We start from the raw sequence: 15,021 nt of genomic DNA, 5'->3' as shown, positions 1-15,021 counted from the left end.
GAGTCTCCTGGAGGTTTCAGCTGGGACAGCCAAAGAATCAATTACAAAATATTAGAAATTGACATTTTTATTTTGAACGAAAAATACATTAATTTTGGTCTTGGTAGATTTGATGGTTGCAATAGTGCATTGCAGGCTGCAGATGTTCAGCTAAGTAAGAATATTCTGTGCATCCAGATTAAGACATTTTCTCATCTTTTTGGAAGTCATAATAACAACACTCAGTATTTCAAGTAGAAAGGATAATGTCAGTTACTACTTGTACCCTCTTAGTTTTGGCAGTAAAGTGCTGGCAAACTGGTAGAAACTGAAGTCCTGTCAGGGCACACATGAAGTGGTTCTGATACTTCCCGAGTGGTGAGGCTGCAACATACCCCAGAAATGCATCAAAATCTTTTACAGCTCACCCTATATTATCACAAAACCCCAAGAGAAGTTGATAAATATCACCTGAAACTTAAAATTACTGATGCCTTCAGGCTGGGTAAACTTAATTGAGTTTACATACATAAGAATAGTGTGATTTAAACAAATCAGATGTTTTTAGAAATCTTCCAGAAAGGCTGCAATCAAGTACGTTAAAAAAAATAGGACCATCACTTGCTTTGGGTCCTATTTACTAAGCATTTTCCCCACAGACAGAGAATGGGAGAAAATGTGTAGTAAATGGCCACCTTAGTTGGGTGCATTTCTAAAGGCCAGATTTTATTTATTTATTTGGGTTTGGGGTTTTTTGCCAAACAGTTGGAAAAAGCCCACATATCTATTTGCCCAAGCAATAAATTGTGCAAAAGGAGCTGTGGACGTTTTGTCCAAGTCCTAAATTAAGCACTTTTGACGTGGAAGTCGTACAGAGTTTTCTGCATGAGTTTTCACTTGCACAATTTTTTTTTCTGGGAATGTTTTTTGGGGTTTTTTTTCTTCTCCTGAAGCTGCAGAAAATTAAATGCTTGGGCATTTTTTTTTTTTTTTACAATATCTTTCCCTTCTGGACATGGAATGAAATTAAATCCTTTGCCAAACGATGTGCTGTTTTGAAACGGTGCAGTTTTTGCTCCCTTTTTTTTTTTTTTTTGCCCAGAACATAAATCTCTAGCTCTAGACCGTTTCTTGCGACAACCTCTAGCAACCGTGTCATGCCATAATATGCTCATTTGTTTCAGGTTCCTCAGGACTGTGACAGGAAACGCTGATAAGCCACTAAGGGCACCCACCCTGCATTCCAGGGTGTAAACGCAAGGCTGCTGGGCCTCTCCTGTCCTGTGCAGGAATGTCCACGCGCATTCCTCCTATTGTCGCACTGTGGGAAAGCGAGTGGGCGGGCACATTCCACAGGGCAGGCCACACCTCTGATACGATGTGCACACACCGAGCTTGTGTGTCTAATGAGTCACAGCAGCACAAGTCAGGGGGGTATCAGGAGTCGCTTGAGTCCACACAGGTGCGGGAAACGGCTCCGAGATTGTCGTTGCTCTGCCTCAGCTCACTGCCGCAGGCTCTCTCATTTTTATCATTTAAAAAAAAAAAAAAAAAGAAAAAGGCTGTTTTTGCATTAACATTTAAGTGGAAAGAATGTGACTATGAACGAGGTAAAAAAAAATAAATGGTCCGGAATAAAAGAATTTCTTTGGCGGAAGCAAGCTCAGCCTTCTCAGATGCTTAACATACAGCTCGATACTGTAAGGTGCGCTTGGAGATGAACTCGCTGTGGGCGCACAATTGTAAGGCGATCCTGCGTGTGCGCTGTGGGCGCACAATTGTAAGGCGATCCTGTAATACAGTCTCCAGTTTCACGCGTCCTTAGCGCTTCTTGAAACCGACCCCTAACCTTTTCCGCACGCAGCATGTATATGATATGTAAATGAACGAATTAGCTATTTAATGAAGGAATTAGCTATTCCCCTCCGATACTGGGACGCGCGCTTCGATTATCTCCTTTGTAACCCGCTATTTTGCCGCGTCCTTAACCTGTTAGTTTACCGCCTACCCTCTACCTGGTGTTAGTGTGGTGTTCGAACAGCTACGTACCGGACTGCACCATGGACGACCTCCATATATACTAACATTTGCAGCGTAAAGTTGTTACATATATATATATATATATATATATATATATATAAATACCTTGTCACTTTCCGAATCCCCCATCTCCACACGGGTGGGCGGGCGTGCGGTCATCGAGGCGGCGGCGGGAGCCGCGCGTTTGATCCAGGCGGCGGCGGGAGCCGGCGGGCGCGATTTAATCCATGCGGAAGGAGCCGGCGGCGAAAGCGGCCTCCGGCAGCCCCCGCTGGCAGTGAATGAATGCGCGCCTGTGTACGCCCGTGCGATTTCGGCGCTCAAGGCAGTCACATGCCGTGATGTCAAGCGTCGTGACGTCACGCCTTGAGCGCCGAAATCGCACGGGCGTACACAGGCGCGCATTCATTCACTGCCGGCGGGGGCTGCTGGACGGCCCCCGAGGAGTGGGTACCCAGGTTAGAGAATACCCTGAAGGGCAGAGAGAGCTTCTGGTGGCAGCAAGGAAGCGGCAGAGTAGCTTAGACTGGACGAGTCCAATCCTTGCTGACTCACAAGCCGATACAGTACAGTGTGCTCCGACGGAGTGCACTGTTAATCCGACACTGGACGCGCATTTTCCCTTACCCCTTATTCAGTAAGGGACCGAAAACGCGCATCCAATCCGCCAAACCTAATAGCGCCCGCAACGTGCAAATGCATGTTGATGGCCCTATTAGGTATTCCCGCGCGATTCACAAAGCAAAATGTGCAGCCAAGCCGCACATTTTGCTTTCAGAAATTAGCGCCTACCCAAAGGTAGGCGCTAATTTCTTCGGGCACTGGGAAAGTGCACAGAAATGCACCTCCGACTTAATATCTGTGCATGGCGATATTAAGTCGGAGGTCCCGAAACTTTCCAAAAGTAAAAAAAAATAAAATAAAAATAAAATTTGAAGTCGGCCGGCGGCTGTCGGGTTGAAAACCGGACGCTCAATTTTGCCGGCATCCGGTTTCCGAGCCCGTGGCTGTCAGCAGGCTCGAGGACTGACACTGGCAAAATTGAGCGTCTGCTGTCAAACCCGCTGACAGCCACCGCTCCGGTCCAAAAGGAGGCGCTAGGGATGCGCTAGTATCCCTAGCGCCTCCTTTTCCCCGTTTTTACCGCCGGGGCTCATTTAAATACAGAATCCCGTGGACTTTACTGTATCGGCCCGTCAATGAGCTAGCAAACAGGCGTAGGCTAAATACCCAGATGGCATGATGTCACTCAAGGGGAACGCCCCCGAGCTTCCCGCCATGACATGGATAAAGACATGGGTGGCGTGCACACGTGGACCCTAGTAGGCCCTTAGGAGAAACATGGCGTGAGGCTTTGTCATAGCCATTCCGGGGACGCCGGAGAATGCGGTTTGCAGACGCGGCAATAGCCATCTTCCCAAGGCTAGCGGGGAGAGCAGAGAAAAAGGTGAGGCACAAGGGTTGAAGCCGTCTGAGACCGACGGACGCAACACACTGGAGTTGAGTGTTGGTAAGCATGGAACTGGAATGCAGGAATAGAGTGAAGGTAAGCGTGGAGCTGAATGCAGGTAAACATGAAACAGGAACACTGGAGCTGAGTGTTCGTAAGGGTGGAACTGGAATACAGGAGCAGAGTGAAGGTAAGCGTGGAACAGGAACACTGGAGCTGAGTGCTGGTAAGGTGGAACTGGAATACAGAAACAGAGTGAATGTAAGCGTGGAGCTGGAACACTGGGACTAGGGCAGACAGGCTAGCACAAGACAGGTCAAACCAGGACAAGAACTACACAAAACATGAAACACAGAAAGCCTGAAGGCAGCAGAGATAAGAGAGCCCCGAGGGGCAAGGCAGGCAGGGCCTAGAAACAGGAAGAGGCTAAGGGAGCCTCAAGCAAGGCCAAGTCAAAGAACAGAGAGGCCTAAGGTAGGCCACAAGACAGAGAAGGTGCTGGGCTTGATGGACCCTTGGTCTGACCCAGCATGGCAATTTCTTATGTTCTTATGTTCTTAGAAAGCCTGCAGGCCACTGAGCAAGGCTTGGAACAGAAGGCCGGATGGCCACAGGACAGGCAAGGGAACCAGGAAGCAGAAGGCCCAGAAGCAGGAAACAAGGCTCAAGGAAACTAGAGTTAGTAGGCCCAGAGGCCAGGCAGGATACAAGGAAAGGCCTTAGAAGGCCGCAGAGCGAGAGTAGCTAAAACAGAGTCAAGAAGGACTCGATGCCAAAGCAAGGGGGCATGGGAGAGACAGGACTAAATAGGGCTGCAGTGTGGGTGTGGTGCAAGGCAGAAAGAAGTGCTTGGTCAGCCTGAGGCGTATGCTCAGGGCGATCCCCTGGTGGAGCAGAGGTAGTACAGCAGGCAGAGACAAAGTTTGGAGCTGAGCTCACTGGGGTCCTTTGGTGGAAAGGAGGCTGCGCAGCGGCCGGAATCACAACAGGAAAATTCCTGTTGCATCTTCTGCTTGGAAATCTGGTTCTCTTCAATTGGTGGAGCAGAGGGATCCCTGCCAGTTATGCTTCTTGTTCTGGCACCCCATCCTGTATGGTGCACTCTGGATGTGATGGTAAAAGAGGAGGTAAGCAATTGTTTTGGGGGTGGGGCATTTGTCACCCCATAGTGATGCCTATAAGTACAGCTCGGGGACCTCATGTCAAGACTCTTTAATGGTTTTGCTTGCTCTAGTGTTCTCTACCACTAAGTATTGTGCACCACACAACAATGTTAAGAAACTAGATGTCCAGATTAATTGTATTCTTTGGACAATAATGGGTACCTTGATTTTCCTCCCCACAGAGTGATTATATGTCCCGCGTAACATTGGCAGGCACAATCTCTGCTGAGGCAATACAACCTCAAAACAGCTCAAGATAATCCAAGAATACCGAGAACTTCCATTACATCAACATCTGCTAAGTCCTCCTCAGGGAACATGCAAAGAAAGCAGGCCCCATTGTTGAACACTGGTGTGCACTGTGGGACGCCACTGATGTTCCTAATAAGAATCTGACTGAGGATCCGTATGGCTTTGACCGTCGAAGAAAGATTTGGTGCTCCATACATGGCTTTAGAACCTTGGCTGGGCGCTGTTTACATCTCATTCACAAGTGGAAACTCATAAACAATCCAAAGTGTGGAAGGCAGGTGGCACCTTATAGACTTAACTAATTTATTGGGGCATGAGCTTTGGAGGGCAGAGTCCACTTCATCAGATGCATGAAGTAATGTACAGGAGGGGGATTTTAATCCAAAGTGTGACTGGATCACATTGCAAACTACTGTGGTCTACCCCCACTCACAGGCAGGCTAGACTATAAAGAGTGTTGGTATTGATCATATCCATAGGTTACAGATCTGACTCTTGAGCTTTGATTGGTGCATATTTGCCATATGCCAGATGAAATTTTCTGCTCAGCCCGCTTGGATTTGCATCTAATTTGAATACTGAATCGAGCAGATTGCGAACCGACATGTGCGCGCGTCAAATGAGCAGGCGCCAGACACTGCCGCACTTTTTTGTACGCGTTGGTGCTGTATCGGCCTATTTGTCAGGATCAGATGTGGTAGTTTTTCCTGCTCCCCTCCTCTTTTTTTTTTTTTTTTGGTGAATAGGAGCATCTTGGGCCCCAGGTTCTCAGCAGGAGAATATTAGAAATATTCAGGCTTCTTGCTTTTTAGAAAGACCTCCCCCTCCCTCCTTCAGGAGTCTTCAATTTAGGGTAGATTAAGGGTATATAACTTATCTTTCATTGCTTAAATGAAAGCCTTTTACTGACAATATTTAAGGACATAGGGAAGAAAACGATTCACAGAAAATCTTGTGTTCGGCTAACAGCGGATGGTTTTCTGGCGGCTTCCCATCAGGTTACACTGTGAATTGCACTTTCCCATCAGCACGAGTTTTGGGAAAGCCGAGGCGCAGACTAACAAGGAGGTGGTTTGTGTTCTGAGAGGCGAGTTATATAAGAGCGCCCTCAGGCATCCTTTCCCCCTCGAGGGGGCGTGGCAAAGTGACGTCTCTTATTAATTATTCGGATCTGACGGTGCTGCGAAAGTGCCTTCGCTGTGCAGGTTAACACTCCAGCGGGGCACGCGCGCGCGGGTGTCCCCAGGTGCGCGAGAAGCTGACGTCTCGTGGAGGCGTCGCTTTATTAAAGCCCGGCGCGTAGAGCTGGCATTAAGCGCTCGCGGCTGGGTTCCTGCCTCCTGCTGGCTCTAGGTCCCAGGCGGTGCCAAGGGAGAGGCTCGGGTGCTCTTGTGTTGCCGGAGCCGCCAAGCTCGTACCGAAGGGTGATTCGGGAAACTCTCCCGGGCGGAGCTGCGAGGAACTCCCGCGGCGCTGAGTGAGGAGGAGCTCCGGCCCGCAGCATGAGCATCTCGGGCAGCCAGAACTCCCCCGGCAAGCAGCTGACCAGCGCTCTGCAGGCGGTGAGTGCGGGCTTTGGGGGGGGGGATCCAGGCTGAGATCGCAGCCGGAGCGAGGGTGAGGGGTGCAGAGCTTTCGCTGCAGAATCAACAGGTTCCAGTCTCAACCAAACTTTTTTTTTTTTTTTTAACGAGATGCATTTCTCTTCTTCTGGGGGGGGGGGGCTGAGCTGGGAGGAAGGTTCCTGGCCCGGAACTTGTGTCTGTGAGACTGCTGAAGGATCTTTGTGTCACTCACTGTCACTTCCCTCATTTCGCACTCCTCTTGGCTGCAAAACGGCGATCTTCAGATGCAATATTTTAATGTTTTGTTTTGTTTTAAATATCAGTATGAGTTAGGCAGCTAATGAAACAATCAATCTCTCCTCTCCTTTCTGTACTCCTTTAATGCTATGGGTTTATTTTTTTTCACTTCATTCATACTCTAATTGTCAGCTTAATTTTCCCCTCATTTTAAAAAGTGGCTTCCTATTCTGTAATTTATCCCCACCTCCCTCCTCTCTCTTCCTCTGATCTCTCCTGGTTGTTCTGCCCTTTTTTGTAGGGGCTGGTAGTGAGAGGTGTGCTGCTTCTAGAGCTGATTCATATCCATTGCAGAAGGCACGTAACCCCTCTAGCTTAGAATGGAAGCGCTTGGGGACTGGAACCTGTGTGCATTGACTGTGCAAATGAGAAATCTGTACTTATTTCTCTCTCTCTCTCTCTCTCTTTGCTGGCCCTTGTGGCTCCTCCTATCCCTTGCTACTTACGCAATGTCCTGAGATTGATGACCCCATTTAAAAGACCTTGTCACTTGATGAATGAAAGTGTGTGTTGGTTTTTTCCCCCCTTTTTTAAGTTCTATTGCAACTTGATAGGAGTGGGTGGGACTTCCACGGTTATTTTTGGTATCCCTTTAAACCAGGAAGTTGAAAGAATTCCAGTTTTGTCACATCTAGCATTTTTTGTGGCCTTGCCTTCTTATCCTGTACTAGTCTTGCCATTAGCTGCCCCAAGGTGTGGGTGTCATAAATGCCTTGCACAGCCTACAGCAGAGGTATGCAGTAACTCTAATTATGTCCTTTGTATGCAGAAAAAGGAAACATTCTTTCTTTGCTGAAAACAAAAGCTGCACTGATGTATGGACACACACACTGGTTGGTTTTGTCAAAGGCTTGGGCATCTTATATGCGGGTAAAAATGTAACCTCCTGCCTGGGAAAGTGGATTTGTAGCTGCCAAAAAAATGTGTGCCTACTTTTTGCCACATACGAAACCGGTGTTTGGGAGACGCGTTGGAAACGGATCAAGGTGGCTGGCATGCTACCAGCATGCGGACTTACGCCATTCTTTAAAACCAAATAATCGGTCATGGGTATACTTTAAGATGCATAATTTTTTATTCAAAATGTTATGTAATATACCGCTAAGCCGGGCCAGAGAACCTGCCCAAAGCGATCGGATATTCAGACATATATTCGCATGCCCATTGGCTTGGAAGATTGTCTAGGCTTGCTTGGAAGAAGAGAAGGCACATGTGTTGCCGTTTCAGAGGCCCTAGTGAACGTCTACCACATTACTCTGAGTGTTCTGTCCCAGTAGTACATATTTTTTCATTTGATGTATTCCAAAATGTTACATTTAGTTGGTGGAAAATAAAACTAGACACAAGCTTTCCTAATACTATCAGCAGGTAGTTTTCACCAGCAGTATTTGCCTCCAGCCCTTGAGGGCCGCCAATGGGTTGGGTTTTCAGGATATCCCTAATGAATATGCATGCAATAGATTTGCATGCACCCTACCTCTGTTGTATGCAAATCTCTTATACATATTCATTAGGGATATCCTGAAAACCCAAACTGCTGGCAGCCCTTGAGGGCTGGGAATGAATACCCCTGATTTACATGGATTGAAATTAAATGTTAATTTATATTATTGAAGATTAGCTTGACAATGCTAGAGTGTGATGCCCACAATTGTATTTCTTTTTTTTTTACCTAAATTACGATTAAGAATTTTTCCAGTGTTGCATTATAATTCTAGTACACCTAATTTTTGTCCGATTTAGTATACCTCACTGAGTTATGAATGGTTGGTTGTTATCCATTAAAATGTTTTCATTAGCTTCATATGAAAATGTATTGCTTAATCATGTCTTGAAAGGTTTTTCTCCCATTTTTATCTGAGAAAAGTGCTTGTGTGTACTGCGCTAAGTAAGCCAGAAAATAGTTAATGCTATATTTGCTGTTCAATAGATAATTATCCTTTAGCTCATTATTTGTACCACGTGTATAAGGATAACTGGAAGTTTATTTAAGTGCATAAATAAGTATGTACTAGTCAACATGGCCACCAAAACTCATGGCTGAAAGAGCCGTTGTGTTCTTCTCTGTGCCCGGTCCCCTCAGAGAGAGAGCATGTCACGTTTCTGCGCCTCTACCAATACTGAGTGTGACACTTCCGTGATGGATAAGAAACAGAATGTAGGTAGATTTTTAGAACACAAAAAAAACAAATCTGTTCACGATATGTACAATGCTTAATTTTTATTAAGCAAATCCTTGGATGCAAGTTTAAGTTGGATGTTTCCTGTTTTACAGCAAAATTAATTATACAGAATTGCCCAATGTCAGTGAACTGATTAATTAGGTAAGGCTGGGGAAAATCTTTCAGTAGAGAACTCAAGCTTCTATGCCCTAGGTCAGTGGTTTTCAAACTTCTTGGGGGGTTTTTTTTTTCTTATTACTCTGGGAAAGTAAAGCATTTATTCCTGTGACCACCTTCCCGGCCCACCCCCACTACTCTCTCATGAGCCCACTGCTCACTCTGGGGCCGATGTAATAAGACCTGTCGTGAAATTAGCGCTGGTTGTTTGCGCGTATTTTTTTTTAGTGCGTGTGGCGAAAGCAGGTGCTTCCGTGGGATGTAAAATAAGGGGTTGGCATGCAAATGAGATAGGCGCAGAAAATCCACACACAACAAAAATATCCATGCGATTAAATCGCTCATAAACCCGCATTAATGTGGTGACCCGTGATTGATTCTCAGTTGAAAGCCTTTAAGACAGTAGTGAGTTTGTGGTTTTGGGAGTGGGACTGAAGGGTGGGTTCAGCAATGTTTAATCCCTTAATGATCCGTCACTGTGGGAGCTATAATGGCAGATGCTGTTGAGCAGGGGAAATGATGCAGTGATTTGGAAGGGGCCACAAAGGCATTTGGCGTTTCTGACATGTGCCTGGTCGTTCTCCGACCTGGCTTCTGCCGCTTAGTTTTTCGACCTCCAGAAAAGCGCTTAACCTTAACTCCAGCCCTGACCCAGGCGTCAAAAAAACCCACTTAAAAAAAACCCGCACTAACACCAGTGTGGCTCTCTGTATTGCCCATGAATAGTTAATTGCCTCCTTTTGCATGGCATCAGCATGGACTTGTGCTAAACCAGCCGCAGCTTTTTGAGCGGGTTTGTGCCCGCATGTTTTCCACACTAACCGTGTTATGACGTACATGCGTAGGAAAAAACCGTGAGTAATACCACAGTGCAGCTTATTACATCGGCCCCTCTGACCCAGTTCTCTCCCTCGTTTCCCACCTCCTGCCCATGATACCACGATGGCTTCTCTCGTCTGATTCTGCTCCTGAGACAGTTTGGGCCGTGTGGTGCCTGAACTCTCGCGCTATTCCTGCGATTGGGGGTGGGATACACCTGAGCCAATACTGTGAGAACAGCTTGGGGCGTACAGATGCTGAGCAGCTCTTTCAGTAAGCTGGAGCCGCGCCATGCCCGTTTCTGTGCCGGCTCAGATTTCCCCCCCCCCCCCCCCCAGAATGATGCAGGAGAGTGGGCAACGCGCGGCTCAGACGTACTCGAAGAGCTGCGCCTATTCGGATTAGAGAAACAGCCGCGGTACCGTGGGTAGGGCTGGCAGCTTACAGCCCTGCGGCTCACAGTTTGCAAAGCGACGCAGTCTGTGCGGTCTTGAAAGCGAATCTCCCGAGTCCTTTAATCTGTGACTCTGCCAGCACTGTGCCATGTATCTGCAGCTTAACCTCAGAAGACGTTCCCCTCCCAATGCTTGCTTTATATAGAAAAGCAGTGTTTGCTAAACTTAAGGCTTTGATGCAGCTCCTGGGAATTAGCTTTAGCAGGGTAGAGTTAAATAGTATTTTCTTGTGGAATTTAAAAATAGCAGCTTTTGATGCAAGAACATGAAAATCAAGGATTAAAAGACTTAAACCCCCCCCCCTCACATTAATATACCCTTTTCCATTGTTTTCTCTATCCAGTCTATGCTCTTGATGTACAAAATTAGCCTTAAATTGGTTTGCTAAGCACTGCTGCTTTAACTGTTGTTTCTTTTTTTGTTTTATTAAATACTAAGAAGGCATGCAGACATTCAAATACCTCAAAAATATAAATCAGGCGCAAGAAGCAAACTATTTTTTTTTTCAAGAGGAATGAATGCTGTAGAACAAGAGTAACATGATATAAAACTCAGGGAAGGATCAGAATATATTTTTTAATGAAAGGGCGGTCGATAAATGTAAAGAACTGCCCATGGAGGAGATGGAGACAAAAATAACAGAATTTTTCAAAAGCACATGCTAAGCACAGAGGATTCCTTGTTGCAAAGAAGCGAGGGAAAGGCAGAAATCAATGGGAGTCTATGGGATATCGCACCAGGAGTGAAACTGAGCAGACTAAATGGGCCTAATTGTCCTTATTTGTGGTCATGATCTGTGTCTCTTCTTTAATTCTGTTTATGAATGCCTGTTTATTTTGGTTTTGGCATTCTATTACATATTGGTTATTTATTTAACTGCAACAAAATAGAATATTTGAATGTTAAAATGTGGGCAAGATAAGTAGGCCAATGCATTTAAGAGGTTAAAAAGTCAATAAATCCGAGCCGCTAGTGCTCAGGAGTGATGATTACGTTCACACAGCTCTAATAAAAAGGATTTCCCTCTACTTCCAGCACTAAGCAGTCTGCTTTGCCCTGGCTCCAAACTGGTCTCAGACAGATAACTCATACACTGCTTCTTTCTTCTCTGCCCTTCTAGTTGTCACCAATCGTCCAACTAAACGTTGGTGGCGAGATCTACACGACGACGCTGAGCACGTTGAAGAAATGCCCGAGCTCTAAGCTGGCTGAGATGTTCACCGGACAGCCCAAGCTCAAGACTGACTCGGAGGGCAGATATTTCATCGACAGGGAAGGGACCTACTTTAAGTACATCCTGGAATACCTGCGCAGCAGCCTGGTGCCAACTCAGTTTATCCAGGAAGTCTACAAGGAGGCATCCTTCTACGAGATTGAGCCGTTGGTGAAGCAGCTGGAAGACTCTCCCCAGATCTTCGGCGAGCTGGTCGGAAGGAAGCAGTTCCTGGCCCGGGTGCCCAACTACTATGAGAACATTGAAGTGATGATTCGGATAGCCAGGGCGGAGGCGGTGGCGTCCCGTCACTCCAATGTCATCGTGTGCGTGGTCAAGACCGAGGAGGATGTGGCCAAGTGCCAGGATGCCCTGAACACTTTGGACACAGATAAAAAGTCTGTAGTGAAGTTTGGACCCTGGAAGGCTACGCCCTCCATCTCTGATCTGCTGGACTGCATTAAGATTGACATTGAGGCCAAAGGCCACAAGATTTTCCACCAGACCCATGTGGCAGAGAAAGGATTCCGTATCAAGTCATGTGACTTTTTCTTTAAATTTGTCTTCACTTGGTGGTAATAAAATGGGAAGATTTATTTTAAACAAAAGACCTGATTTGTGAAGATCCTACAGACTGGTTTAGATGCACTTTTATATATTCTCAAATGGGAGGCTTATAAAAACCAGCAGATCGGAGTAGGCAGCATTGTGATAACACTGCTTGCATAGCAAAATGCTTTTCTATTTTTTCAGTGCTTGATGTAAAAAATTAATTAAATGAAATTATCTTGTTTGGGCTAGTTTTTGTCCTTGTGATGTCACCATCAGAATCAAGATTTGTTTCTAAGTGAAAACTATTTTCCACTTTTAAGGTTGAATGGCAATTTAAGACTTTTGTGCCTTGAGCACACTTTCAGAGTGCAGCTGCATTGAATCTTGGAGAAGGCGCTCTCCTGGGGGCCTGAACCAGTCTGACAGGGCATGTGTATGCTGTACCTTGTGGCGGGGTCTTTGACCCGGATTCAAGTCGGGTACACAAGAATATACCTGGTATAAATACATATTCTCAAGTATATGTATAACTAGAGTGTTCCCTGTGGTTTCCTGGCCCGGTCTCCCTGTATACAGCAGGCCACTGCCTAATGCATCCCTGGAAGAGGAGTGAAGAGTTTGTTAATTGACTTGCCCACCTGGTCAGATCCTGGACTGTTAAGAAAAAAGTTTAAACGACCAATTTTACAGATAGGAGGTAGACGTAAAAGAACACATGGAGGCCTTGGGGGGATTCAGAGATAAAGTAGGGGGAGAGGAAAATGTTCTTAATGGCAGCATGCTGCACGGATTGAAAGGGGACATGGTGGATAAAGAATGTGTTACAAGGAATTTGCCATAATGAAGATACAAAGTCATTAGAAAGTGTGGATTAGCTTGAGCTGTGGAGGTGGAGAATTTATTAATCACGTATTGACTAATAAGGGCCATAGTATTTACACCTTTTAAGGTAAACAGAGAAGATGACACCTAATGACTGCTAAGGATATAGCACAGCTACCACTGGTAGAAGTTTGATCTCTTGTAGGATATTGCTCCTTATCCAACTCCCTTTTTTTTTTTTTCCTCAGTGGTTCTTTGCCATTCAATTTCTCATATTTAAACCAACACCGATGTCCTCCATCTCCATCTCTTATCACCAAGCTTTGTAATAATATAAGCAGCTATCAAACCTAGGGGCCGATGTAATTTAGCTGAGCGTTAAAACTAAAATTCAGTGCACAGTTTCTTAATGCACAAGCTAATTTTTTAAATTCCAAATGCAGTAAGCTAATGCATCAGGGTTTTTAAAAAAATGTGCACAAACCAGAAAATGTGTGCGAAGAAAAGGCTTAGTGTGCAGAAAAATGATTTATGCACAGAAATCATTGCAGGTGCAGAAAACATGGCTTATTTGCACAAATCATGTTTTCTGTGCAGAAAATACTGACTACAGGCCCTGACACTGGAACATTTGCTTAACACAGGTGCTCAGACCAGGAGTAAAATTTCCAGCACTAACGGGCCGATACAGTACAGTGCGCTCCGACGGAGCACACTGTTAACCCGCCATTGGACTCACGTTTTCGACGAGCTAGCGTTACCCCTTATTCAGTAAGGAGCCGAAAACGCGCGTCCAACCTCCCGAACCTAATAGCGCCCGCAACATGCAAATGCATGTTGCGGGCGCTATTAGTTATTCCCGCACGATTCAGAAAACAAAATGTGCAGCCAAGCCGCACATTTTGCTTTCAGAAATTAGCGCCTACCCAAAGGTAGGAGCTAATTTCTTCGGGCACCAGGAAAGTGCACAGAAAAGCAGTAAAAACTGCTTTTCTGTGCACCCTCCGACTTAATATCATGGCGATATTAAGTCGGAGGTACCGAAAGTTTCCAAAAGTGTAAAAAAAAAAAAAAAGATTTGAAGTCGGCCAGCGGCTGTCAGGTCGAAAACCGGACGCCCAATTTTGCCGGCGTCCGGTTTCCAAGCCCGTGGCTGTCAGCAGGCTCGAGAACCGATGCCGGCAAAATTGAGCGTCAGCTGTCAAACCCACTGACAGCCAACGCTCCGGTCCAAAGGTGGCGCTAGGGACGCGCTAGCGTCCCTAGCGCTTCCTTTTGCCTGTTTTTACCGCTGGGCCTCATTTGAATAGAGAATCGCGCGCTCTCCCGCCTACTTTACTGTATCGGCCCGCAAGAAAATATAAGTTAAGCCAGCACACATCCCTTTATTGGAGAGGGAATGGCTAATACATAGGATTTACATACAAGGGCACTAAGCAGGGCGTGTATTTCTTCACACTCGTTTTTTGTGTTTAAAACTTGCTGCATTGGGCGTAAAAGTTTGCCCACCCAAAATGTGCACACAACTGTTGGTGGTAAAGTGCACTCAGCCGAGCACACAGTATTACGTCAGGCCCCTTAGTGAGGCTGTTTGCCCAAACATCTGACTTCCTAAATCCTTGTGGCCTTGCTGAATGGTATCGGGCCACCATTAACCTGTCAGCACTGACCTGGTTTGTTCTGAGGACGTGTAGCCTGCCTGTTCCAATCTGGCTACCCCAAGGCCTGCCCTGTCACTGGATCATGCATCCTTTATCTGCCTTTTTTTTTTTTTTTTTCCCTTAATTCCTTGAGGGACAGTACCCAGCCATTACAAACGTGTTGGCATTGACCGGGTCAATTTCTAGGCAGCTGTAGCCTGCTTATTCCAACCTAGCTAGCCTGTGACCTGTGAAGATGGTAGATTTTTTCCTTTTTATTCAGCACTTGTTTTCTCCTTCTTGCCTTTCTCCTTGTAAGTGCTCTCGAGAGTGAAGGGTGGGTTGTTTTGTAATACTTCAGTCACCCAGCCCTGGTCGTATCCCTGCCCTCTGTGTCTGTCCCAAGCCTGCTTGAATCTTGTTACAGTTCTGGTT

The 15,021-nt window shown here is 46.1% G+C and overlaps 1 protein-coding gene across 1 annotated transcript; it reads left to right on the top strand.

Moving 5' to 3' along the window:
* Positions 1-6,006: 6,006 nt before the first annotated feature.
* KCTD14 (potassium channel tetramerization domain containing 14) lies at positions 6,007-12,365 on the top strand. Its single transcript, XM_029602196.1, has 2 exons — positions 6,007-6,446; positions 11,480-12,365. The coding sequence occupies exons 1-2, from the start codon at positions 6,387-6,389 to the stop codon at positions 12,149-12,151; spliced, it is 732 nt and encodes a 243-aa protein (XP_029458056.1). The 5' UTR covers positions 6,007-6,386; the 3' UTR covers positions 12,152-12,365.
* Positions 12,366-15,021: the final 2,656 nt, after the last annotated feature.

This window comes from Rhinatrema bivittatum, chromosome 5, assembly GCF_901001135.1.
Source record: "Rhinatrema bivittatum chromosome 5, aRhiBiv1.1, whole genome shotgun sequence".
NCBI classification, from domain to species: domain Eukaryota; kingdom Metazoa; phylum Chordata; class Amphibia; order Gymnophiona; family Rhinatrematidae; genus Rhinatrema; species Rhinatrema bivittatum.
This window is presented reverse-complemented; position numbering and strand designations above follow the sequence as displayed.